General features: G+C 40.4%; 1 protein-coding gene across 1 annotated transcript; it reads left to right on the top strand.

Moving 5' to 3' along the window:
• Positions 1–225: 225 nt before the first annotated feature.
• GLUD1 (glutamate dehydrogenase 1) lies at positions 226–26784 on the top strand. Its single transcript, XM_084290646.1, has 13 exons — positions 226–722; positions 10485–10565; positions 11280–11335; positions 12212–12275; positions 13457–13551; positions 17957–18136; positions 19787–19924; positions 20506–20643; positions 20755–20835; positions 21662–21785; positions 22777–22868; positions 25153–25215; positions 25785–26784. The coding sequence occupies exons 1-13, from the start codon at positions 311–313 to the stop codon at positions 25902–25904; spliced, it is 1644 nt and encodes a 547-aa protein (XP_084146772.1). The 5' UTR covers positions 226–310; the 3' UTR covers positions 25905–26784.
• Positions 26785–27331: the final 547 nt, after the last annotated feature.

Genomic DNA, 27331 nt, shown 5'->3' with positions numbered 1-27331 from the left:
CGCCCGAGGAGCGGGACCCTCCGCGGGGCCGCGCCCCTCCCGCCCCGCGCATGCTTACAGCACGAGCCTCCACCCCCCCCCCCCCGCCCCTCCCGCCGCCAGGCTCCCGCGCGCCGCGCCCCGTTCGGCCTCTCCGCCAATGGCGCCGGGGGCGGGGCGGGGCGCGCAGGCGCAGTGCGGGGCTGGCGGTGCCCCGGCCCCCCCCGCGCCCCCTCCCCTCCCTCCTCCCTCCCCGCGGCCGTTTAAAGGCGGCGGCGGCGGCGGCGCCCCCCGCCTCCCGGGGCAGTCCCGTCACCGTCCGGCCGCCGCCATGTACCGCTGCCTGGGCGAGCAGCTGGCCTCGCGCCTCGCCGCCGCCACCACCAGCTCGGAGCCGGCCGGCGCCGTGGTGGTGGCGGCGTGGGGCCGCGGCCGCTGCCCGCGGCGGCGCTACTGCGAGGCGGCGTCCCCGCGGCAGGAGGACGACCCCAACTTCTTCAAGATGGTGGAGGGCTTCTTCGACCGCGGCGCCAGCATCGTGGAGGACAAGCTGGTGGAGGGGCTGCGCACCCGCGAGAGCATGGAGGAGCGGCGGCACCGAGTCCGCGGCATCCTGCGCATCATCAAGCCATGCAACCACGTGCTCAGCGTCTCCTTCCCCATCAAGCGCGACAACGGCGAGTGGGAGGTGATCGAGGGCTACCGGGCGCAGCACAGCCAGCACCGCACCCCCTGCAAGGGAGGTGAGACGCGGGCGGGGCGGGCGGGGCGGCCCCCGGGCAGCGCTGCCCCCAACCCCAGCTTCCCCAGCGGCTCGCTCACCCGGCCTGCCTGCGGCCGCTGCTGGCCTAGCCCCAGCGCAGGGCGCAGCTCAGCGCCCTGACACCGCGGGCACGCAGCGCCCTCCCGCAGTAACAGCAGGGCGCGGCTCGGGGGGCTCGGGTGCCTTCTGTCCCGATCCCTGCGTTTCTAAACCCTCGGTAGAAACAAACCCTTGGTGAAGGAGCGTTTCTTACGCCCCGCCGCTCTGACGCGGCAGCAAGCACTGCAGCGCGTACAGAAGGGCAGGGCTCTGCCTGCCAGGCCGGTCCAAGGCAGCTTCCTCAAGCTGACGCGTTCTGGGGTTTGCTCCTTGGCTCTATAGGTGTCCGTACTTGGGGTCTGAAATTAGAATGTAAAAAGTAAATGACGTGGCTAATGAAATGTAGTCTCACACAGAAAATGTCAAGGCAGTTGGAAATGACAGCTGAGGAAAACACCCGCTCTCAGCAGTTTGTGCTTTTCTTCCTATGCCACTCCCCTCCACGGGCTTAGGGAAGGAATTGCAAATGATATTTCCTTTCCACTCTATTCAGTACCATGATCGTAAATGGATTTCACCTTCTAATGCTCTCTAGGAATCTGCTCCCTATCAGATGACAGGTCTGGCTTTGTAGTAAATTTAAATGGGATGTGAGATACATGTGTAGATAGACTGCTTGCGACCTGCTGTAAAAAAGGTGGGGGGAACTGGAACATTTCTTCTTAAACTGCAGAGAGAAGGCTGCTAAAGATATTTCTGCATCCTTCTGGAATGCACCAAGAACTTAAGCTTTTGTTTAAACGACTTTTAAACTAGGATCTTAATAGATTCCCCAGGGGAAAAAAATCCTAAGCCCAGGGAAATGCAACTCAAACTCTTATCGTAGTATGAAATGGAAAAACGTGCTGAAGTAAGTGTCCTACATGCTGTGGAGTCCAGAGTATGATGCAAGTAATTCACACCAGCAAGAAACAGCAAGGGACAGAAGGTCACCTTTTAAAAGAAGGGGGTGAGTTGGCATCTGGAAGGCTTTCAGAGCAGTAGGAGGAACACAGCTCCTACGTCTCTTCAGATGCAGACTTGTGAACTTCGGCTTTGTGCTGCCTGAAAAACCAAGTTTGGTACAGGAAATCTTATTTTTATCAAATGCTTTTATGGACATGTACTAAGAGCCTTCAGTTACTGCTAGGTAATTGCTAACAAGTAGGTATGCTTTGTCATCTCTGTCACTCTTTTAAGGAGCATTGTACTTTAAACTCTCATCTCCTGTGTGTTCCTTGAGCCTTACATGTTCTATCAATTGTGATCGAATTTGGCTTTGCATCTTGAAGTGCGTTTACAGAAAATGTACATGGTATGCTTTTTATTAATAAGGTGAAGAATAAGAGGTGCTGGTTGAAGAATGTGAAATACATTCTTCTGTATGCAGCTTAGAAGATGAAAGAGCACTCTAAGATTCATGTATGGGATGCAAAAAAGCAATGGGTTGCGTTTAGTCTTTTAAAGATTGTCCTACTTCAATTGCTTCTTATTTCTAAATATGTCCATACCAAAATACTTCATAAGTGACTGTATGTTACATCTTCATACCTTTTTGTGTGAGATAATTTACAGATTTAACCATGAATTAACCAAGAATTTGTACTGTAAATCGAATAAATTTTTGATTGAAATGCTCTAAACCTGGAGACAGCTTGATTACTCGGGGAAACAAACGACATAAATATTTTAATAATTCTGCAGTTTATGCAGTGTCTTACTTTTTCTACAAAGTGTCAGCTTAATCATAGCAGTTAATCTGTCTCCTGCAGCTACCGATGTCATCCTCAATTTTTTTGCCTGCTCATTCTCCCCTAGGGTAAAACCTCAATCCCTGCCTAGTAGTCCAGCCCCAATCTGGAAAGTTGATCTTTCTAAAGCAAGTTTAAAACACACAACTGCATGCAAATTATACCTGCCGGTTGAAATTGAGCCATTCATTCCTTGACTACTGGTCCTTCTGTACCTTCTTATCTGCAGTCACTTTTGTTGCCTGCAAGTAGATAGAACTCAGTGAGCAGAGCACCAGAAGAGGCATGTTTTGAAAATAAGGGTCATGAGTGGAAGACCATGGCCTGATACAGACATGGAATAGCAGACCACATGGGCTGGGCTGGATGAAGGCAAATTCAAGATCAAGCATAAATTTTTGCATAGCAAACCTTCTGTAATTTGATGGGAAAGTTGACTTACTTCTGTATAGGTATGATGCTCTTAATGCCCCAGATCTAACATTCTGATACACAGCTAACATAAATAGGATTTTATTTCATGGCTTACTTATCCTACCCTCCTCTCCCACCAAGTGGGTACAGAAACACAAGTCAATTTGTGTCAGACACAGTTGTTGCTACACAGTAGTGCATGTGAATCTTCAATGGGTCCAGAGAAATACTTTTCAGGAAAAATGAGCGCTGTGTACTGAAATGTGCTTTGTTTTTAGATTATAACTTAAATGTCTCTTCCACATCATCGAGGGAACCTGGAAATAACATTTCTTCTGGCACTTACGTATTTCATTTTTAGAGAAAATAATCCTTAATTCTGTTTTCAAGACTGCAAACTTTTGCAACTCAAGAAGGCGGTGGTTCTTTTTCTTTTGGTGTGCTTCTCTTCTGTGCTGTAGGTATCTTTACAGGATGGTCCTGAATACACCCACTAAAGTAGTAGATCTTGCAGCACACAAATCCAGGTTTTAAAGAGTGTTTTGTGCAATTCAGCTGTTTGCAGGACAGGAAACTAATTAGATGCCTCCTCACCCCTTTGAGAAGTTGGACATGAACAGTTTTCTTGCATGGTGGAACTCCAGTTACTTATGGTCCAAGCTGAGTATTTGAGACTGGGCTGATGCTCAGTGGTAACTGAAGTAATGCTGCGGGTCAGATTATTCTTTCCCTTGCTTGTGTGGTGACTTGCGTGCTAGTGGCCAGCACTAACAGGAAACCACAGCTGCTCTTGTTCATTGCAGTGACAGCTGCCTGAACTAAAACAAACCAAACAGGGTACAGGAAATGAGATGGCTGAATACAGATGACTCTGTTGAAAAGTACCCATGCAGTTCCTATTTAAAATAATGGGTCTTTGTAAATAATTTTATTGGGTTCTGTGAAAGGTATAAAACTGGTTAAGCTGCTTTCTCATGCAGCTGCTGACAACTGTTTCCATTCATAGGTCCATGTGAGAGACTAGATTAGTGAAAATAACCATTGTGCAAATACGAATAAGCTCATTGAGTTCCTACCTGCTCAGTAGTATGGAACTGATTCCATGTTTGCTAGGCAGCACTTACTGCAGGGCTAAAGCTATTAAATGGTTTTAAAACTTTTTAAAGCCTTCCCATGTTAACTGACTGCCCAGTAGGTCTGTTGTCAATGAACCCAAATCAATCAGAATTGGCAAACAGGCTAACCTGTTGTTTACGCTCACCCAGATTGCCCTAACAGAGTTTCAACTGCTTGCTCAGTTCACAGAGACCAAAAATCATCTTTCGTTCCAGAGCAGATTTAGTCTGACTTAAATTTTAATAGGGATTTTGAAAAACTTTGTCATATGTTACTTCAAAAATCATGTTTACTATTGGTATTAAAATACAGATAACATTTCATTTCCTCGGTTGAGCTGGAGGTGAACAGATCTGATTTTCTTTGTGGTTTTCAGCTGGTTAGTGGAAGGAGCTTTTTTCAGTATGACAAAACTTTCCAATTTTCTGGTTTTGGCTGTTCTGCCTATCAGAATTTTTCCTTGTCCCTTGACCTAAGTACATGTTAATGAGCTTCTTACTGTACAAGGTGACATTTATTCATCTTACCCTTGCCACAGTTTTCCAGTTGCAGAGATCTATGGCTGATGCTAATCACAGTGTCCAGTCACCAAATAGCTGCAGTTGTGCACATGACCTTGTTTAAAACAGCATGCATACATGATGCTAACCTTGTTTGCAACAGAGCAGCACAGCCCCTTGTGTTGGCTTGGCTACTGTGACATAGTTTATTCTCTGTTGGGTCCCCTTTGGAGGTGGGTTTTTTACCTCTTAACTTTGTTTAAGGATTGAAAATGTAAGGTACCTTCACTTCCACAAGGCTGTTTTTATCTTGGATTGTTATTATGGCTTTTTTTTTCTTTTTTTCAAGCAATGCACTGAAGTTCTGAGGGTCATGTCTTTGACTCAGGGGCTTAGAAGGCAATATATGGAAATTTATCTTAGGGGCCATATAACCGACAGAAGGGTAACCTAGACCATCAACAACCTGAAATAAACCATGGAAGCTGATCTAACTTTGAAGGAATCTGAGAGCTGAACAGAAAAAAAAATGGTAATTAGCCTGTGATAACACTTTCACCATTATAGCTAAAGCTTACATGAACACCTCATTTTCGCAGGTTTCTGTTTTCTTATTGTAGCTTACCAAACCTTTAATACTGGATATATAAATAAAATGAAAAAAAAAAAAAAAAAAGGATAAGAAATGGGTGGCCTATGCTATTGCTGTCTTTTTATAGCTGCAATTCTCAACGAGTTGTATCAGTTTGGGTTTTTGCCTCTGATCCTCTTGCAGGAGGGTATGTACGCCATTCTCTTCTGGCTACGAACTGTTTCAGCCTCAGCTTTCTCATGTAATCAGCTCATACTGTTTGTGCAGTAGCCAGCTTTGTCCTTGATCTTAAATAGTTGTTTTCCCTTGCTACTGTTGGCTCCTTGTCTATTTATAGAGAGATCATACCTCTCAGCATTGGGCTTTCTGGATAAACACGTGCTGGGGGAGCGAGGAGGGAACCTCTTGCGTGATTGTCTCCCTCGTGTTCTCTGGGTCATCTGAGCAGGTGTTTTTTGCATCTGATTTGCATGCATTGCATCAGCTCCATCTTGTTAGGGAATAAACTCTCAGGCACAGCATAAAAGTTCGCCTCTTTCATGTCTGCGCTGTGGTGGCTCATTGTTTTGTGGCTCCAATGGCATTTGAACTAGCCATGGCCAAACTGTTATTTCTGCCCTCTGCGCACACCCATGCACATGGTATTAATATCTGCATGGAAGCAGTGTTGCCGTATCCCTTTGTATCAGTCATTAGCACTACATTGTGCTGAGTGCAGCTGAATGAACATCCTTGTCCTTTAGTTAGTGTTAAGGTAGTTCTGTAGGTGAGACCCTACCTCCTAGCTGTATTGTAGGGTCAGGTACTACGTGCCTCCCTGGCAGTATACAAAACTTGCCGTGTTCACATTTAAAAGTGCAAGACCTCACTAATGCCCCACAAACTGTTTCCAGTGTCCTCTTCATGAACTGGACAAACCATACATGTATGTTTACAGATACATTTCAAATCACAGCAGCTTACTGAAGGCGCACAAGAAGCAGCAGGGTGTGAAGTGTTTTATCTGGCTTGGTACCTTAGTGGTCACTTGGTCACTGCAGGGAGAAACCTGGTTGTCAGGGTGGTGGGACCTGTCCCTAGGGGAGCCTCTTTTGTGTCCCAGGTTGTAGCTGACTAACGCTGTATGTGAAGAAACAAATAGTTTTATGTCCTCCCTTGGCAGTCAGTGAATTGAATTTAGGAATGAGTAATTCTTGTTGCCGATTGTTATACGATGTTCTTATTTTCCAGCACCGAATTACTCATCTGGCTTTGTTAGAGGTCTGCCTGGCATTTGCTGGGTGGTGTGGGGAAGTTTCCCTCTGAGGCCCGGGAGACATGAGAGGCCATGGCTCGCTGTGTTTTGCCTCCGTGTTGCTGTGGTAACGGTTTGGTTTTGGGGCCTGGCCTGGGCTCCTTCTTAGCGTAGGTAGGCGCTGTTTGTCATCGCTTCACTACAGGATGGGGCCATAAGGACACTAACTTATTTCAAGCGTGTGGTATCACATGGAGGTAGCTAGCAATCATCCTCCAGCAGTCGGTGGTTCTGTGTGCTGCTTTTCTGAGGCAGCATGACAAACATACTGGCATCTGCACAACATTAAACCTAGCCAGTTTTTGTTTTTAAATCCAGAGCCCCGCTACGTGCCTGTTAGTACAATGCTTAATAGAAACCAGCTGATTAGCATGGTAACTCACTGTGTGAGCACAGAACCCAAAATACAGTCACGCTGCTAATTGCTGCTTTGACGTGTATTTCAAAAATGCTGTGCCTCAAGTGCTTTGCTATCTCCTTTTGCAAAAGGGAAAACTAGTCTGTAACAGCTAAGAATCTAAGCTTAGATCATAAGCAAATTTTACTTTGAGCAAAACAAGCTTTGGGCTCAGTGCAGGAGTTAACTGGGTAAAGTTTAGCTCCCAAATTGAGGTTGTAAAATGGAAGCTTTAAAAGCCACGACAGTGCAGTGTGGTAGCAAAGCCCAAACTATATACAGACCAGTAATGAACAACACTAAGATGAAAATAATTCTTCAGCTAGACTGACTGTCTTCTGCTTAGAAAAACAAACTCCAGCTTCACATGCTGTTTAACTTCGTGGGGTGTGGCAAGGAAAAAGAATTCTCAAGCAGAACAAGAATCTGTATGTTTTTCAGTGAAAAGTATTTTCCATAGCAGTGAGTCACACTGTAACTTGAAGCTTTCTTCAAACTATTTTGTCTAGCTAGCTGGCTGTAAAAGTCATAGGTTTCCAGAGACTTCACTATATGGAACTTGCCAGGGTTTAAAAAACTATACTGCTGTGCAGCGGTGGCTTTAATTGCTTATATATTCAGAATCAAACAAAACAACGAATAAAGCAGCACTTTATCTGTGGTCCATTTTTAGAATCGGGTTATTGAATGCAGAGTAACACTGCCAAAAGAGCCATACTAATGCATGGCAATGCTCTCCTCCTGCCAAATTAGGAAGCTGTCAAACTAAATTTCACTCATGTCCAAATAGAACAGAAATTAAGTCTTTTATCTGTGTGCATCCTCTCGCTGCTGGAATGTGCAGCATTCTCAGATGCCTGGTTCTCATCAGTCCTAGCAGCACAGCACAAATAACTTCCCTGTCAGAGGTGGGCCTCCTGTGGAAGGATTACGGTTCCTGGAAAACAGTAACTAGCTGAGCAGTGAAAAGGAACAAACTGTTAGCACATCTTAAATGCTATCCATCCGTGCCACAGGAGGCAGGAACTTCCTGTCACCTCTCAGGGAACCTGAAATCCACACCCAGAACTGCATCTGACATTGTAATAAATGTTTTACTGGATAAACTGGAGTAAAGTGCCTAGCGAAGTCAATATGACTCTGAATTGTCTCATCACCTACTTAGGATGAGCTACCCAACAAGCCATTTCAATTAAAACTGGTTAAAAGACTATGAAAGAAGCAAAGTTGCTTAAAAATGCAAAGTTGCCCAGAAAAGTATAATTTCAGCCTCAAGTCTAAAAGCTGTCCCTATTCTGGTGTGCGTATTTGGGTGACAAGGATGTGCCTCAGCTGAAGGCATTTTGATACTTCTGATAGTGTTGGGTCTTTTTCCCCAGTTCATTTGGTTTGAAAGTTTATTACAAGAAAGTTTATAGCAACCTGTGACTATAATACAAGGAGATGGAGCTGTTTTGCACGCGTCTGGTTAACCTGCTGCTTGTTCACCTTTTCATGCCCTGTCTTCCATATGAGGTGCAAACAGACTGCTCTCTCCTTTTGTATTTTGTTTCCCTGTTGATATACAGAACAACTATCCTAAACTATTTCACCCCCCTAGTGCTTTCTGTATATCCATGAACAACATTTTGTGTGCCTGCAGGAGTAGTTCTGTCATAGTTTTGGCAAAACCACTTTGTGTACACAACTTGCTGAAGTCTGAATAAATATATGGGTTGAATCAATACACAGTGACCTAGTTCAGATGGGGTTGGAGGGGCAGAGTTCATTTCTTCTCAGCATAGACGGGGCTTTGGAGCTGGCTGGCTCGAGCAAGGCCTTCAGAGGAGCCCTGTTCTGAGTGTACCTGCTCAGCCAAGAGGGACCGCTGGTCCCAGGCAGGACGGTCAGTGCCACCAGTGGTGTTTGCTCTTGCTCAAGGCTCAACAAAAAGCTAACTGCTTCTCTGAAAGATCAGTAAGACCTGTAAAAGCATATGTTGTAACTTACTGTTGGGTTGGGCTTTAATAGGTAGCATGTAGATTTCACACATTACTTCCTGCAAGAAGGTTCTTGAAAGCCCAGCTGTTACCACCTTTAAGCTACCTAAGTCAGAAACCAGTGAATTCGCCTTTGGAGGCCACCCTTCCCCCATGTACACACACAATTTAAATTCTGTTCCATGGAGGCATGGTCCTTTCTTTTGCTGATTGAAATCACATAAGAAAGCAGAGCTGGGCCCTCAGCTTTATTTGAGCAGCACTCAGTTCCTCTGAAACTGGGATGGTTTCCAGAGCATTCAGGACTGGCTTTCAGAGTGGCACAGTGCTTTAGTTTGGGTAATGTATGCTGGCCTTTTTTCAGTCCTGAGGGCCTGAATATGGTCTTCTCTTTACATAATAGGAAATTCGCGGTGCCATATCCTAGCATCCAAAGGACACTCTGTGCCTGCTACAATCCACCGTGCCACTTGGCACAACCTACGGCCAAGGATTTGGGAAGTAGAGGGGGGAAATAATAAATCCATCAGGGCTCTATTTTATGGTTAGTGGTGCAGGAGAAGCTTGGGTACAAGCAAGTACAGCTGTAGAGTGTGTTTTTCTTTTCTGCTGTTGCCCCATCACTTTGGGCATGACATTGATTTTAAACTTCCTGTTTAGGCTCATGTGTGCTGTCAGTTTGGTAACAAATATTTTCTGTTCTGCAGCTACGTCCAGCATACATGAATTTTAGCATTTAATCCAGTCTATTTATTGGGCAGCTCTAACCCAGTTTTAGAAGACGTGTAAGAGTCCGGCAGGTGACAGATCTCTACCCCTGTGTAATCATTGTCTGCTGAGTGCTGAGCTGCCTTGAAGGCAGTGATCGCCCATTTTGCAACCTAGCTGCTATCAGACCACAACGATTTCAATCTGCAGCTGGACCATTTGCCAGCACATGGTTGCAGTTCTGCTGGTGACTAAGAGCAGATGAAGGTGTGGGCTGGCTTCCACATGGTATAGGGCAGGTGGCCTGCTCACACACGAGCTTCTGGGGTAGAGTTATTCCATCAAAATGTTTAAAGCAAAGTTGAATTAAAGGAGTGGCTTACAGCTCTCTGTTACGTGGCAGTGACTAGCAGTCAGAGCCCTGAAGCAGCATATAGTTTTGTTGGACCGCGGCCAATATGTTGCAAGGCTCATAACTTAACAGCAGCTTGCGTTACTCTAGTAAGGAGATGTTGATTTTAACATGCACAGGTAAGTTACGGTCAGAAACATGGTTCATCTTGTCTAAACAATGAATGAAGTTCAAAGCTAAAGATCTTACAGGTTGCTGATGAGTATTATAAGCCTCCTAAAAACTGCTCTGAGTTACCTATCGGCTTGTCTTCCTCTGAAGGAACATTCACTTTTGCTCCAAGGTTGGTTGCTGCTTTTAAACTACTTCATACAGAATTGCTTGAGTCTTGAATTCTTGATAAAGAATAGATATTTAAGTAGAAAAATGGGTGAGTGTTCTCAAAGTCCTAAAGCAAGAAAGTTGATGAATTGCATCCTGGTCTAGAATTAACCTTCCCAATATGTAAATGCCTGTGAAGTTGTTCAGTGAATTCTTTTTTATCTCTTGTGTCTTCTGTAGGTATTCGTTATAGTTTGGATGTCAGCGTGGATGAAGTGAAAGCCTTAGCATCTCTAATGACATATAAATGTGCTGTTGTTGGTAAGTGATGGTTTTTCAAGTAAGGATACGATCTTTAATTGCTATCAGTACTGAAGTATTATACAGAAAAGCATCTTAAGGATAAAATTAAGTGTTTTTAAATTAAGTTCAAACTCCGCTAGTTATTCCCCTATAAAAGTACTGCTCCCTTAACTCAAATGTGTGACAAACTTTGATTAAGAGGGGGCTAATTTTAAGGGAGCAGATAGAGCCTGTGAAGGATTCAGGCTGGAAGTGTGGAGAGAGAGGAGGGATAAATTTCCTTTACAGACATAATGAAGTACAGGCTGCTAAACTGTAGGACTGGTTAGACAGAATCTACACATCAATTGATGGAAAACAAAATACTTTCTTGATTATAGAGCCACTTCACTTAGGACTTGTAAAACAATTTTCTGAAATAAAACAGTAAAATATATGCTGTAGAACTTGCTGCTTCTACAGGTGCTAAGTACAAAAGCTGGAAGTGTAGCAAGTTTAAATCATAAACTTTTGCATTTCAGAGGCCATTTTCAAGCTGCCCCTGAAAGATATATCATTTTAGTAGAAGTACCTAGATTGGGTTATAGCTTACACTGTGAAGACCTAAATGCAGCAAAAAAAGCAAATTCAGTGCAAAAATCAAAGATAAAAGCTATTTACTCACACATATTATTGATGTATTCTGCCTGTATTGTTGAAAAAGTAAAATTATTTTCCTTTGCATTCTTGTAGATGTGCCATTTGGTGGGGCAAAGGCTGGTGTCAAGATCAATCCCAAGAACTACACAGTAAGCTTAATTAATCATAGACAAATACCCTGTTAACTGTAGTACTGAAGCCAGCCAGTTTAAAAAGTTCTTCTAAGGGTGTTACTGACCTATTGAAACTTCCTCCCACTTCTGCTTCTGTAGAGGTGGAATTTAGCTTGTGCATGCAATAGGTAAAAAAAAAAAAAAAAAAATTAAAACGTGTTTCAAAGGTTGAATCCTTTAACTTAGTTATCTTGGAATTCAAAAGACTACAAATAATTCGGATCTTGAATATTTTTAAGTTGACATTGTTACTAAAGGCTTAACTTTAATTGTTCCAAGCGGAAAGCTAATGTTTTAGTTTATTTTTGACATAGTTTTATGCTCCATTAAACCTTTTAATGCAGTGTTCCAGTGCAAATAACAACTAACTTGGCTTATAAAAAGCTTACTGCAGAATTTCCTTCCTTCCCCAATTAAAATAACTTGTACAGAAGGGAATACTAGATAGAATACGTACCAGATATTCTGAACTCAACACTCCGTAAGGATTTGTGCAAAGTAACTCAACTGTGTTGATTACGTAACCCACAGGCTGGCTACTGCTGTCGCTGGGTATAAATCTCTCACATAGGATATCAGATTTGTGTACTGGAAATGTCTGCACAGGTGGTTCTTACTGCATTGCACTCCTGACTTGTCACGGATCAGAATGTACAGAAAGAAAGTCGAACATTTCCTTGTGCTGTCTATATACCAAGGGGCTGTTAGGAAATGGCACATCAACTACATAAACATATGAATCGTCCTTTCTTCTAAAAGAAAAGGGCGTCGTCTTCTACTTGGGTGTAAGTTTTAGCAAGTATTCCTAAACACTAATGATTTCTTGTAATATTTATGGCATTTTCTTTATAGGACAATGAATTGGAAAAAATCACAAGAAGGTTTACCATGGAGCTGGCAAAAAAGGGTTTCATTGGTATGTTGCTTACGTACATAAATTTTACTGCTAAAATTTGATCTATTGTACATTGGCAGCATCAACTAGATACTGTCCTTAAAAGAATTGCATTTGAGAACCGTAAATAATTTGGGTGTAATAGTTTCAGCAAGAAGCTGCAAACTGAGTCATTGCTATATCTTAACCTTTTTCTGTGGGCTGTTGTGCTGCGAAAAGCCACAAGAGTTGAGCTTGTAGGATCCAAAATGAATCATGTTTTTCTTAGAGACAGATTATAAAGTTGTGACCAAGTCTGTTGCAATTTTAATCTCTAATATCAAGCTGCTCACTGCAACTGTTTCCTGTAGCCTCAGTTGAGGCTTTTGGCAGGTATCTGAGGAAACAGGAAGGAAGATCCACCCCAGAGAAAGTTGCTGGCTTCACCCATGGCAACCATAGGCTGCAAGGGAAGCATAGGCAAGAACTATAGGTGCCTGTTGTAACAGAACCTGTGGCTGGTGCTATGTCCTTTTTAAAGGACTTTTCTAAATACTTAGAAAACAAATTCGTAGAGTCAGAATTGGATTTAAGATCATGCTGATCAAGGTCCTCTGATCTCATATAGGTTGGGTAAATGCTCTATTTAGTTATGTAGAAAAACGGAATTTGCTTTTATTGCAACAGATGTGTGCCAGTTATTTCAAAGGCTTAGTTTGTGAAGATGAAACTCTTTCTTGAAAGGAGGGGTAAAATCAAGTATGTGCTACAGTGCAATGGTTAGAAAGAGCCTATCTTAAATTTTTAAACAAAAAAAATACTCAGCCAGAAACAATACAGAAATTCTAATTAAAAATATATGGCATGGTATATAGAAGTCATACCTAGATATTGCCCTTCGTGCTGCAGCAGTGATCATTGAAGAGGTAAAATTACGGTTTTGATGCATTATCTTACTCTGTCTCCCTGACAAACTGACTTTCAGTTTACTGAATGCCATGTGTGAAAAGTTGGAGGTTTTGACAGTGTTATGGTGTAACGTTTAAAACTGAACTGAATCCAGAAGAAGCAATTCCTTGAATAATGAACTGAGGATTAAACATGAAAACAGTTCCCCTCTGCCAAGCCCTGCTTAGTTCCCAAGAGAGTCATGTTTAAAGATAACTGTTCATGTTAGATCCCCTTTTAGGGATCTAACATGATATTTTTGCTGTTGCCAACAGGTCCTGGAGTTGATGTGCCTGCTCCTGACATGAGCACAGGGGAAAGGGAGATGTCCTGGATTGCTGACACCTATGCCAGTACAATAGGACACTATGTAAGTTTTGAGCAGAGGCTTGGAAGTAGAAAAGCTTTTTCGATCTTTGCCTTTTATCTTTGCCTTATAAAAGTCCTTTTATCTAGAAATTTATTACTATGCTGCTTTATCACGTAATTGTATTTGATTATGTGGATCTAGATACATTCTTAACAACTGTAACAATTGATATGAGTTTTTAGGGTACAGTTAAAGAAAAAACAACCTAGAGGTTAATCTTTTTTATATTTGCTTAAATTAAGTTTGTCCGGTCCCATACTGATAGCAACCATGCAGCAAAAGGATTGTACCTTTTTTAAAAGTCTGAGGCTAAGATTTTTTTTTCTTTTTCTACCATTTTGCCCTGTTTTTTCATTAGTACTATAATTACAGTTTTGTGTTTGCTAGATGATCATTTAATAATAGTTGGTATAATCTTAAAGTACTGACATCTCTCACTTTCAGGCTATTGAATTTCAAGTTTCATTAAATAAATGCTTTGATTTTGTGCACTCGAGACCATGTAAGTTCTCACTTACTGGTATAACACAGAAAAAAAAATGTTTTTAAGTCTGCGAAAATTAATTTTTAATTATAGCCCATTAATCAACCTTTGTCCTTATATTGCTTAGTAGGTTATTTGTACCTGCGTTGACTGTACCAAAACCATGACTGTTGACCAAGCAAATACTTACATTATATACTTCTGACAGATTGAACAGAAGAAAAATGTATTTTGGACAACTTAACACTACTGTCATGCTATCTAATCCTTCTAGCTTGCCTTTCAGACATTTTTTGCTACTTCAGCAGGTCATACTTTCCTAAGAATCTTACCGTAGTTTCATTGTAGGGTGTAAATATGCTAAGCTATTGCTTGGTTGCCTTATCCAGGTCCTTCTGAATTGTTAAGATGCTTTCTTTTCACATTCCGCAGTTACTTCCGAAAGTTTCTCAGAAGTACAGCAGGGCGTATACTCCCAGTAACAAGGCATTAGAGCCCCCAGACACGTATTTCTGTGTGGCATACCTGTACCAGATGAGTCTGCCTCTCCTGAGAGAGCAGTCTCTTGGCAGATTATTAGTCTTGTGCTATCAGTTGCCTTAAACGAGAGGAGGAGGGGATGGCATGCTTTATTCTAGGTCTCAAATACAATCTGAAGTATGTTGCAGGGTGTGTGTGTGAATGATTGAGGAATAGGCTGTTAGCTTGTTGATTACTCAAGTTAAATGGCACGTGCACAGAGCTGTCAGGGAAATTAGTCAGCGACATCTACCTCCCTTTTGTTATTCACGTATATAAATCTTATTTAAAACTGTAAGCCTGATAAAAAGCCAAAAATATAACTTCAGAAAGACGTAAAGGTGCAAAGCAGCAACTTGCTCCCCAGCCACAACTTAACATTGCAACACTTGAGAAAACTACTGCCTCAAGGCACTCTAAGTTTTAATATTTAACTCCTTGCACTAAACTGCATATTTCACTGTGATTCAATAGTGTTGCTGTATTAAAAGTGACACGGAAGGCTTGCAGCACACATCGTGGTTAAATTTTTGCTGTATTTCTAAATAGGCAGTTCACATACAGTTGTGTATTCATTTTAAATGTGGTTGAAAACTAAATGTTCATCCAGGAGAAGATGTTTAAAAGGCTGAATTTCTTATACTTTCCACCTTGTCATCTCAGCTTATGTAATCCTACACATGTATATGTCACTGAAGAAAGCAACTACTGAAGATGTAGTTTGTCTTTACTGTGAAGATAAAATCACATCCCAATTATGCTACAACTTCTTTTGTTCCTAGCTTCTCCCTGCATGGCAGTGTCTTAATGTTGAACAAAAACAAGTGAGAGGATTTAGATATTTTTTTTTTTCAGAAAAGTGAATTAGAATTGAAATAATAAGGAAAAATTAAATCACGGTTACTTAATTTTGTTGACTGCATGAAAGAACAGCAGCATAGTGGGACTTGTAAGCTATTGTGGAAAACGAGCAAGTGTAGAGAAGGAAGGTGAGACCTCTGGCATGGCTGCAAAACAGTGGAATAATCTGTCAGAAATAGTCTGTAGAGGAGTATATTTCAGGTAAGTATCTGGCTGAGACACAAAGAACAAAAGTGAAGGTGACTAAGGAACTACACGATATATATGGAGTAAGGAGGGAAAAGCAAGCTAAGAGGAAAAAAAAGGACAGAAGCTAACCATAACTGAGAGCAAAGGGAGAAGCTATGCACGGGACTACGTTCTCTTGGGTGGAAACATAACTCTTTGGTGAGAGGGAGCTATCTGAAAAATCTACAGACCCAATGAATCAGTGTGGTTGCACACAGATGTGTTTAGAGAACTTGATGTGGAAAGGAAAAGTCAAATAAGAGATGAACAGATTGGGAAAGTCTGCTTGAAACCTACCATACAAAGGCTCAAAGCTGGAGAAACAAGCAGAGCATTACTGCAACATGGAAAAGGGTTAAGAAACAAGCAGAAGTTCAGAGTGGCTGAACTTCACCAGCGAAGTTCAAAGACTAACGCAGAACTCTTTTATGATAGCCATAAGCCATTTTACCAGCTCCTTATTAAAAACCATGGTCTTTCTTTTGTCCTGAGATACGCTTTTTTTTTTTTTTAATCAACATAAAAGCAAAGTTTTCAGGACTCCAACATCAAATGTGGTTTGTGTTATGTGACTTTAAGAAAACTGGGACCTGCCCTCAGCTCATGCTCTGTTTTCTTGTCAAACCATGCAAGTCTTTAATAACTACCATGTTAACTGTTCCAGAAAATCCATCCTGAGTTACTGGGTTGCTGAACAGAATATGGCTACAGTTTTGGATTAAATTCATCCTTGCCCCTCTTCTGTACTTCCTGTCTTACTAGTCAGTTTGACATGACATTTGAAGGGACTTTAATAAATACAGTATTGTATGTGATAGAAAGCTATATTTCTTCTAGTCTTTATCATGTGATTCTATGATTTATAAAGAATACTTTCTCCTCCGTGAATGCACAAAGGCTAAAAATGTGTGTTCGGTCCTAAGAACAGAATAAAAACATGGTAATACTCGGAACACCGCACCCAAGTTGTTCCTAGCAAACCACCACCACGGATCTTGTGTTTGATATGCCACCAGAGGGAGCATACATACAGCTTAGTCAGAGAAACGCAGCTATGTTTTGGGAATTAGGAATTGCGTGTCAAGCCTACCATTCCTTTTATTGCTTTTAAAGAGGGGCAGTTAGAGATTATGTGTACCTCACTCTTATTTTCAAACAATAAGTAGCTCTACTTTCCATTATGGCTCTGGCTGTCTCCTACCATTTCGCCTCTACTTATTTTTGTGCGTTCCTTTCCTTCCTCTCACCAAGCATCTTGCACTCAGACCACTGGCATGCAAAGATTTGGCACAAGTAATGGAGAGGAGGGAGCCTCCCAGTGACTATGCTGCTGGTGGAACAGAAACCCATCCGGCTGCTGGCAGACTCATTTCAGTGGATTCCCTTTCATCCCCACTCTTTCCCTTGCATCGGGTGCCAAGGCACTGTCTGACTGTGCTCCGAGGGTGTGGGAACATGGGAACTGGTGGTGACAGAAGAGCGAGGCCTGAGCAGCGTCTAGTCTGGGAGAAGTTTTTTCAAATTACTAATTTCAGCTGAAAAGTTAGTCTGATTTTACATAGTCTATTTTTTCTTGGGTAGCTGTCTAGCATACATAAAGCAGTAGTCTTGACTGTATGTACTGCGTTTCTGAATACAAGCAGTCAATGCATATACTGCTTTTCTGAAATAAAAGCAGTAAATGGTTATCTGACTTCTCCTGTGTGACCCTTATGCTGTAGATTTTCCTCTGAGATCAAATATCCATGTATTCTAACAACAGGAAGGTATTAGGCCTGTGTTGTAGCTTCTGAAAAACTGATTTTGTTATTAAGGAACACTAAACAATGTTTATAGATGATGAAACAGCTTTAGCTGTGACCAGCCAAAGGGTGTGTCTAAGCCCTTTGAAAGACTGAAATGTCAAGAGTAATGATGGAAAGTATACGGCTGGAATAGGAGCAAATATTGAGAAGCACATCCCTCAGAGCTCTTTGATTTACCAAAGGTCTGCTCTGTGCTAACTGTGCACTGAAGATGTCACTGTAATTAGCTGCAGATTCAAGTTAACAAACACTTTAATGCGACAGAAAAGTTGCAGCACATACCCAGCATTGCATTAGGTAGCTTTTCTGACATCTGCAAGAGTGCTTCTGAGATGCTGGCCATACAAGCTCAGGAAGGAAACTGACTTTACAAACTAAATGTATGTGAACTGTATCATGTACCAACTCCCACAATACCTGTTGTCCTGTCCCTGAAGCATACAAAATTTCCTGTTCCAGCTGTTCTTTGATGACTCCCATAACTCACAAGTCCTTCCCTGTTTTACAGGATATTAACGCACATGCATGTGTAACTGGCAAACCCATCAGCCAGGGTGGGATACACGGGCGTATATCTGCAACCGGTCGTGGTCTCTTCCACGGGATTGAAAATTTCATCAATGAGGCATCGTATATGAGTATATTAGGAATGACTCCGGGATTTGGGGATAAAACATTTGCTGTTCAGGTAACTTTTTTTCCTTCAACTGCATGGAAAAAGTGGTAAAGAAAGTTCAAGGAGAGCTACTTTGAAAAAGGGCTGTAGCAATAAACTCTGTTAGGGTTTTATGACTTCCAAGTTAACCTTTACTCCTTAAGTTTAGAAATGCTTTTCAAGCAACATAGGTGCCCTTTATTTTGGACTGTTTTATAGAAACTGAACTTTCAATTGCACTCTATGGGTACAATGCCAAATTTCCAGGCGTTATAAACACAGACTGCAAAGAGCAAAGTGAAATAGATTACAGGGGTTCCATAAACTAAGGCATTGCACACTTTTCAGTGAGGTATGACACTGATTCTGCCTACACAGAAGTTTTTACACCCTTTTTGAATTAAAAAATTAGGAAGAGAATGATGTTCTTGTTCCACTAAGGAATAAGTAGTTGGAAAAGCAGAATCCAACACCTCATCCTAAAATTGTAGGGTTGAATGTACCTCCTGGTGTTGATGTCCATAAAAATTCCCAAGTCTCTAATTTATGTAGTTGAATTTTTAAAGGATTCGGTATGCAGTAACACATGTAATTCTTAAAATTTCAAAGAAATAACTCATTCTATTCACCAGCTCAGAAAAGAAAGTTAAATTGAGGATTTAAGGGATTGCTTTGAGTTGTCTTTAGTACCAACGCAGTGGTTCTTGAAATACAGTAATTGTAACCTCCAAGTTGTCCTCTAGTTAACCAGTGGACTCAGACAAACATCTCTGCCCTGCACTGATGCAGCAGGACGCGCTCTCCCTGCACTTAAGCATGCTCACGCTTGGCAGAGGGCTGACTGACAGGCACTTAAACATAACTCAGACTGAAACCTTGGCCAAAAAAATAACTAAAAATTCATCTGGGAAAACGAGGACACAGCATTACAACCAGACCTAGTGCATGATGAACTGCATCAAAGTTTTCTTCTAATGTATATATAAAAATCATAAACATAATTGAAGTATATTTTACTGGAATTTCATATTCAACTTTTTACCAGTGTGGAATCTTTCTACAGATTTTTACATGGATTGTGTAACCTTTTGGTCTTTGGCCTTTGCTTCCACAAGGTCGAATAATGGCTTAGAACTAGTGGGTTTGTTTGTTTTTTTACTGGGAGGGATGCAGGAAATGCTAATGAAATACAAGGTTATCTAAACTTAGTTTTGAATTGGACAGTTTCAGAAATTTATTAGAAACAACACGCCTTCCTACTAATTCATATGTTTTAACGTGACAACTTGCATTGTTTTATATTTGTTAGCTTGCATATGTTAGTCAAAACTCAGAGTCATTATAGAAAAATCCATGAATCCCTTTAAGACCATAGCAGCTACAGAATACGTATTGGTAATGTTCCTCTGTGGATAAACATCCTTTTTTATTTTCATAGTAATGTTGGCACTTGTCTTTCCAGTACAAAAAACTTAGCAAAACTGAGTTGCCAGCTACGACGTATAATTTCTACAATACTGTTCAGGCCAGTAACACATGTAGATGTTTTCCATCTTTCCCATATGCATCATTTAATGCTAGGACATAACAACAGGGAGCTATTTAAAGCTATATAAGCCCTAGCAACAATCATCATTTTAGCTAAAAGGTTAACTACTTTTCCCTTTCTCTTTTCACATGCAGGGATTTGGTAACGTGGGCTTGCATTCTATGAGATACTTGCATCGGTTTGGAGCAAAATGTGTTGCTGTTGGAGAATTTAATGGTTCTATCTGGAATCCTGATGGGATTGACCCAAAGGAACTAGAAGATTACAAATTGGTAAGAAATTTAGCTAGTGATTAGCAGAAATGGTTTCATTTTTTGCCAGCTCTGCAAGCACACAGCGTGACTACAGACAGGTTCTATACGTAATAGTTAAATCATGCTGCAGTTAGTACTTTAAAAAATGGTGCAGGAACATTGATTCTTCTGACTTTCTCCTCATCCCCGATATGAATGTAGGTGATTAATGCTAACTGATTTTTTGGCTTTAGCTGTCTGTTTGGTTTATAATGTACATTTTTTACCCTTTGACCCGACTCAAAGAAATGGCAAGGGATTGCATGCATGTGGGTTAATTATTTTGGTTTCAGAACTGGAGTTCATGATTATTTTGCCTTTCTTATGACTAAACTATGAGGCATGTCTCAGGAAAACAGGGCAGGGAGGTTTCTGAAAGATTGCTGTCTTGAGAATCAGGCACATGGACACTTAGAAGTGCACTCTTTCTGCTTCTGTCAGATGTTTTTTACTGATGCTTCTCCTTTCTCTCTCTTTTTCTTGTTTGAAAAGTTAGAAGAAGGAATTGGGAGTGAAATGAGTACACACTAAAATCCCTCTGGTTTGTTTCCTTCCAACAGCAACATGGGACAATCATGGGCTTCCCAAAAGCACAGATACTTGAGGGCAGTATTCTGGAAACAGACTGTGACATTCTCATCCCTGCTGCCAGCGAAAAGCAGTTGACTAAGGCCAATGCTCACAAGGTCAAAGCAAAAGTAAGTTGGAGAGCTCAAATACAAATAAGAAGTAGAAAAGGCCAGTTTAAATACTGGCATTCAATGATTAGTATGAACAGAAACATATTTCTCTTAATTTCTTTTTTTCAGATTATTGCTGAGGGTGCCAATGGGCCTACAACTCCTGAAGCTGACAAAATCTTCTTGGAGAGGAATATCATGGTTATTCCTGTAAGATTCTATTATGACCTTTGATTTTCATTACAGGGTAGTATTTCTGTAAACTACAGCAAGACATTGTTTATTGAAAATTTTTATTCATTCTCTCAGAGTAGCATTTAACAACTGGTATCTTGGAAATGGGTATTAGTGTTGCTCAAGATTGGTAGTAATTACTCAGAGATCTCAACTGCAACTGTAAATGCCCAAAGATATAGCTAGTACACAAAGGCTACATATTCAGAAGAGAGCAAATTCAGTTACTTCTTAAATCTGTAGTTTTGCCTGTTGAACTATTAACTGATATTTGGTTACTTAGCCTACTAAACTAAGAATGAAGGCAGAGTAAATATACTGGGCAGTTTGTAGACCTCAGGGCCTACAAGCGGTGCTCCGACAGAATTGTTTATTGCAGATCGTATAGAGTAAGTGTTTGCACATAGAGATTATTTTGAAGATCTAAAGGTGTAACAATACCTTTTCCCAGAGAAAGGATGTCCTGATCCAGAAAGAAGAGCTAGAAAGAGTAGCTGATCTTCTAACTCATTGACATAGACCAAGAATGCCCTTATTTTCTTTATTAGAAAATTGTGCTAAAATAAAATAGTCAAGCACACCTGAACTTCAGATCTTCTAAAGTCAAGTTCTCTTTTAAATCAGTAGAAGTAATCGGTAGATGCCAGAAGAAGATAAATATTATATCATATATAGAAATGCTATCTGGATTGTCTTCTGTATTGTGGTTTAAATTTGTAGATAATACTGCTTTCTTTTCCATAATACAACAGTGTTGTCTATCACATGGTAACACTTCAAGACACGTACTATTTCTTTGCAGGATCTTTACCTGAATGCAGGTGGGGTAACAGTATCCTATTTTGAGTGGCTGAAAAACTTGAACCATGTCAGCTATGGTCGCCTGACTTTTAAATATGAAAGGGATTCAAACTACCACTTGCTCAGTAAGTGCTACCCTTCTGCTTTTACTCCCTAATTGATAGATTGAACTAGTAAACACCAAATGTGGGAGAAATGAGTATAGAGCCTATTTTAAATTCACCTTAGTTTCCCGTAAGTCTATTATTGCTGCATGCTGAAGAGAAGAAAAGATTTGATAGGGTAACCGAATTACAACTCAAATGAGGATAAATGCTTACTTCAGTTATCTTGTAATTCATGAAGTGATGGCTTTGCTCAGTTTTGTGAAAGTACTGAAGTCACTTTATGAACTTAGGTCTATTATTTATTACTTAACAAATGTCTTTCACCTGTACACGTGGTATTTGAAGAATATTCAAAGTTTGAGTAAGTTGACATCTGAGTATTTTTAAATACAGCCTTTTCTTGTAAGTGACACCCATCAAGGTGTTTCTGAAGTGGTTGAGGATTCTGGTAATTCCAGCTGAAATCCCTTTCTTACCGTTAATGTTCTTTTCTGAAATACTCTGTTGGTTTATGAGACCTTATTAGTTATATTTCAATAATTAAGATGAAACAATCGATTAAAAATATTAGAGCATTTCTGATGTCCTAAGGAAAAAAAAAATGCTAAAACTACACTTCTTTTTACTGATAGGGGATAATTGATTGCTTCAAATTCAAGAAATATTTGGTCTAAGGCTACCGGTCAAGTTATGAATGTTGATATTGATTGCTTTTGTCAGCTTTATGAATTTAGTGAGGTGGGAGAAGTAAAGCCCAGTTGCTTGCCACATGAAATAGTCCTATAAGAATTTTACTACTAATACTGGAGGAATTCCCCTCTATATAAAAATTGGAAACAACATCTTCCCTGTTTGACAGGAAACAAAATTAAGATGACCCTTCTGTCACCCTAGCCGCTACAATCTGCATTTCATGCCAGGGAATGCTAGTAATCTTGGGGACAGCTAATTTTGTTAGCAGTTGTCCTTTTCTTGTCCATTACATTTCCTCTGCTTTCTTCCCTTCTAGTGTCTGTCCAGGAAAGCTTGGAGAGAAAATTTGGGAAACATGGTGGAACTATACCAGTTGTGCCTACAGCAGAATTTCAGGATAGGATATCAGTAAGTAGATGCTGTGGGTGTGCCTTTTGTTTTTATAGTTATAATACCAGGATACAGCTACCTAACAGTAATCAAAATTTCACCTTTCTAGCTATCACAGAGGCTTTTGCCCCAAGGCATTAGTGCATAGTTAGCTAGATGGCCAAACAATTAAAGGAAGCAAGTGATCTGAACTAAGGAATACAGGACGTAAGCTATTTTGATTTTCTTTTTCGTAAGGCCTTGCAATATATCTCCACTATTGTTGAAAAGCTGCAGTTTTAGTACAGACCCATTTTGTATTTGTAACTGCTTTGTAGTGTCAGATTGGTATTTAAAATGCTGTCCTAGTTTTGGCTGCAATATAGTTAATTTTCTTCATTGTAGCTAGGTGCTGAGGCATGGTGCTGTGTTTTAGATTTAAGATAAGAATAATACTGATAACACTACGGGTTTGTAGTTGTTACTGAGCAGTGCTTACACCAATCTCCTATTATAAAAGTATCAAATACAGCCTCTTTTTGTGCAGTAACACTAGAAATTTGGATGCTTTTGATGTTTTTTAATCTTTGATAGCCAGGCATCAAAGACATTATCAAGCTTTTGTAGTGGGAAATTCTGCTTCAAACACTACCAGAATTTGTTTCAGAAATCTTGTTGGTAGAGGTTGCCTGGATATCCAAACAGCTTTCAGTAAGATCCCAGACAGCTTCATATGCTGTTTCTGTAACTCCAAAGTAATAGACAAGAGCTGATTGAAAATTGTAGAGTGTTCCTCTAAGACTTGGATTAATGGGCAAAAAAATAAAAGCCAAGGTGAAATTCAGTGTTATCTAATGGGTAATAACATACAGTGGGAAAATTTTTATACAAAATGATAGGTTGTAAGCTCATTTGAATGCGTTTGCAGTCGGAAGGAAGATCTGCAGGTAATGACAACACAAGTTTAGAAATCCATAGCAATCAAAAAGCAAATCCAGTGTTAGGGACTGTTCTGAAAGGAAAAGAATAAGACTATGATGACACCACAATATAAATCCAGAGCATGTCTGCCTTCTCAATCATGCATGCATGTTTGTTCTCTATCTTAAAACACTCTAATGGGGAAAGAGGTCAGAAAAACATAATCAAAGATACAAAAGCGCCTCATACATGGAACAACAATCTAACCTAGGCCCTATTAGCCTGAAATAGTCTGGGAATGGAGATTAATCTGTAAAATGAAAGGTGTGAAAATGGATGGATAAAAATAGCCATCACTGTAAAGGAAGAGCGAACAAAAATAAGGTGCTGTTAAACAAAACCAGTGGAGGGAGATTCAGGATGAAGAAAAGGAACGATTCTTAGCACAACAGGCAGTTAAGTTGTGGAATACCTTGCTAAGGGGTGTACAGGCCAGTTTGTTTTTTGGGGGGTGTTTTTTGTTTGTTTGATTTTGTTTTTTAAACACAAGTTCAGTAGATAAGACAAATAACTAGGGAAAAAAAATATCAGTAAATGACAGAAATCAGGGGAAGCACATGTAAACTTGGTCTGCTGTCAGATGATAGAACTAGATCTTTAGCCTGATCCAGTAGGGTGCTAGCATTTTCAAAAACATTAGAGTGAATGATTAGTATGTTAAATAGGTTCAGTGGCTTAGTGATTGCTGTGATCTCTTCAAGAGAAGCCCAAGAAACCGGTATAGGAATTTGTTCACCTAGACCAAATTGGTATTTGAAGGCAAGCATGTACTTCATGAATCCAAGTCCCCCATCATTAGTAAGTGACAACAGTCAGGATGATGGACCATGGAAGATGATGCTCAGTCATCCCAATTCAGGCTATCTTCAATTATTTATTGTTCAGTGTATTTAAATTCTAATGGGAACCAAGTGGTTCTGGAGTTGCACAGGGCTGACACGGCATATATGAATTGGGGATTCACACCCTTCCTAAAACCTGTCTTCAGAATAATTACAAATAACTTCTACAGATTATTGACTTCTGAGAGCTTTTTTTGTTTAACATTTACCGTGTGTTTGGAAGGCTGAAAGCAGTAGTTACAACATCCCTAGAAATGCTAGCATCACGCGTCTAGAAGCTAGACTTCAGTGATTTACATCTAAGGTTTTAGGATTGAATTGACTGTAATTAGCACTTAAGTAACACAGTGTAGGCAATTCAGTTTGTCTTACACTAGTCATTAGAAGAAAATGAGAGCAAGCTTCAAGTAATTATGGGACTCCTATCCATTGTTTCAATATATGACTAATACCTTTCTATTCGTTAGATTAAATCCTAATTTCATTCTGTGTTGTTGCAGGGTGCATCTGAGAAGGACATTGTCCACTCTGGGCTGGCTTATACAATGGAGCGTTCTGCTCGGGTAAGTGTTGCTTTAATAACCATACTTACAGGAAGAACTTAACGTGGCTTAGCGACATACACACAGTTGGTGGTAGTGGATGTCACTGATTCTGAAATACATGTTCTGTGTAAGGGTGGCCAAGTTTCACTAGGCACAGAAGACAGACTAACATATATCAGGAGGTATTTTCTGGAAGAAGCTATAGTGACTGGAAACATATTAATTGTCTTCTTGTACCTGAGAAATACTTTAGAGTGCTTTACTTTGCCATCGGCAGTTTTAGATTTCTCTCTTTATGCAGTACTTTTAATTAGTTTTTGCCCCACTATGTGAAACTTGGTTGCTTCCTGTATCTGAGTACACATGGATCCAAGACCTGATAAAAAGCAACAGAAATCTGCGAAAGATTTGGTTCCCTTTTAGATCTCAGAGATTAATTGAGAGATTCTAGACATGGTCCTTAAAGAATCTGAGCCCTGATACCGGTATAGGAGTTCTTCAAATACTACTTCTATCCTATGAGCAAAATCTCACACAGTTCCTATAGAAAAACTTGCAACAATCTCATGTAAGTTTTCCTGTTTCAGCAAATCATGCGGACTGCCATGAAGTACAACTTGGGTCTGGACCTGAGAACAGCTGCCTATGTCAATGCGATTGAGAAAGTCTTCAAAGTGTACAATGAGGCTGGCCTGACCTTTACATAAGCAGGCCATCACTGCTTCTTGTTGTATCCCATCCCTCTTGCCGTAAATGTACCCTCTTCTTGGAAAAGCTTATCACAAGTTTACATGTAACCACAAAAATTTATTTTCTTCTGACATTATAGTGGATTCTATTCTCAATTAGTTTCAGTCCAAACTAGTCTTTTTTTTTTTTTTTTTTTTTTTTACAATAAAAACCCATGGATTAGGAACTTGTATACAGGCACGTATCTGAAGATAACAGTTCATCTGCACTTGTGGGGGCCATTCTGGGTATTTCACCTACAAAGCAAAATGGTACATTTTGTGTGTGAACGAGTGGTCTTGCCACCTGAGCCACTTCTCAAACTTCAGATCAGATACTGTACTAGATGAGCACTTAGCTCATTATTACTTCATGCACTTTTGTTTAATGATGTAATTTTGGCTTTGGCACTTTCAATAAGGCCTTGTATGATCAATGCTATTGCATTGTCAGAGGAAGAATGGGCCTCTAGCAGGGATTAACTTTGATAGGAGTCTAATTTTTATTTGTAGTAAAGCTTCAGGCCTGGTTCTCTTTAAGCAATGTTTTTTCTTTACTGTGCTGCTGTTATAGGACTGCATTTTATTGCTTGTTCAAGTTAGCTTGACCATCACCATGAAGTATATGTAGAGTCGACAAACTAATATTTTTATAAGCTGAAACTATCAAGCAACTCTAGTTACATTTTTAAAATCAAGCTTCTACGTAATTATTCTGACTACAGGTTTTCTTTTTTTTTTTTTTTTAAAGGGATAGTTTGAATTTTGGTAAGCAATCATACCTAGGTTTTTAGCATTCTTTTTTCAGTCTTTTCGTTTCAGAGGCTTGTTGAAAATTAGATGCTGCCTCAGTGAACAACTACAGTGAAATTGAACCCAGAAGTTATTGGCCAAACTACAGAGGAGCTAAAATGCTGCTATAAATTTGATCCACTGTCTTAACACATAGCCTTTTTTCTTTTGGGTCATCAGAAGATCTCAAAAGTTCTGTTTTGACCATATTTGAATATGACAAAATGGACCTCAACACAATATTGTATCAAGCACAGTTCTTAAAGTTCAAGGCTTTTGTCCAGTGGAGTCCCCTTGAAGTGCCAGATGTTATTTATGTAATGAATGTTTTTTTTAAGAAAGACAACTAGTCCCTCCCAGAAACTCATGCTTTTTTCTATCTACTTTGTAACTGCATGACATAACATGGAGAGAAGAGCAGTTATTAAAAAAAAAAGTTGACCTTTCCAAACCTACTATGTTGGTGTATTACTGTCTTCTATTTCATGAAATAGCCTTCAGGTTTTTTCAAACTGAATTGTCACAACACATTTGTATATTCCCTACCTGGCTACTGGTAAGAGACTGTCTTTTAGTTATCGAAAGGGGCTCACTAATATAGATCTCTATATATC

Source organism: Netta rufina (genome assembly GCF_964035555.1).
Source record: "Netta rufina genome assembly, chromosome: 7".
Taxonomy (NCBI): domain Eukaryota; kingdom Metazoa; phylum Chordata; class Aves; order Anseriformes; family Anatidae; genus Netta; species Netta rufina.
The sequence above is the reverse complement of the archived record's forward strand: the minus strand, read 5'-3'. Positions and strand labels throughout refer to the sequence as shown.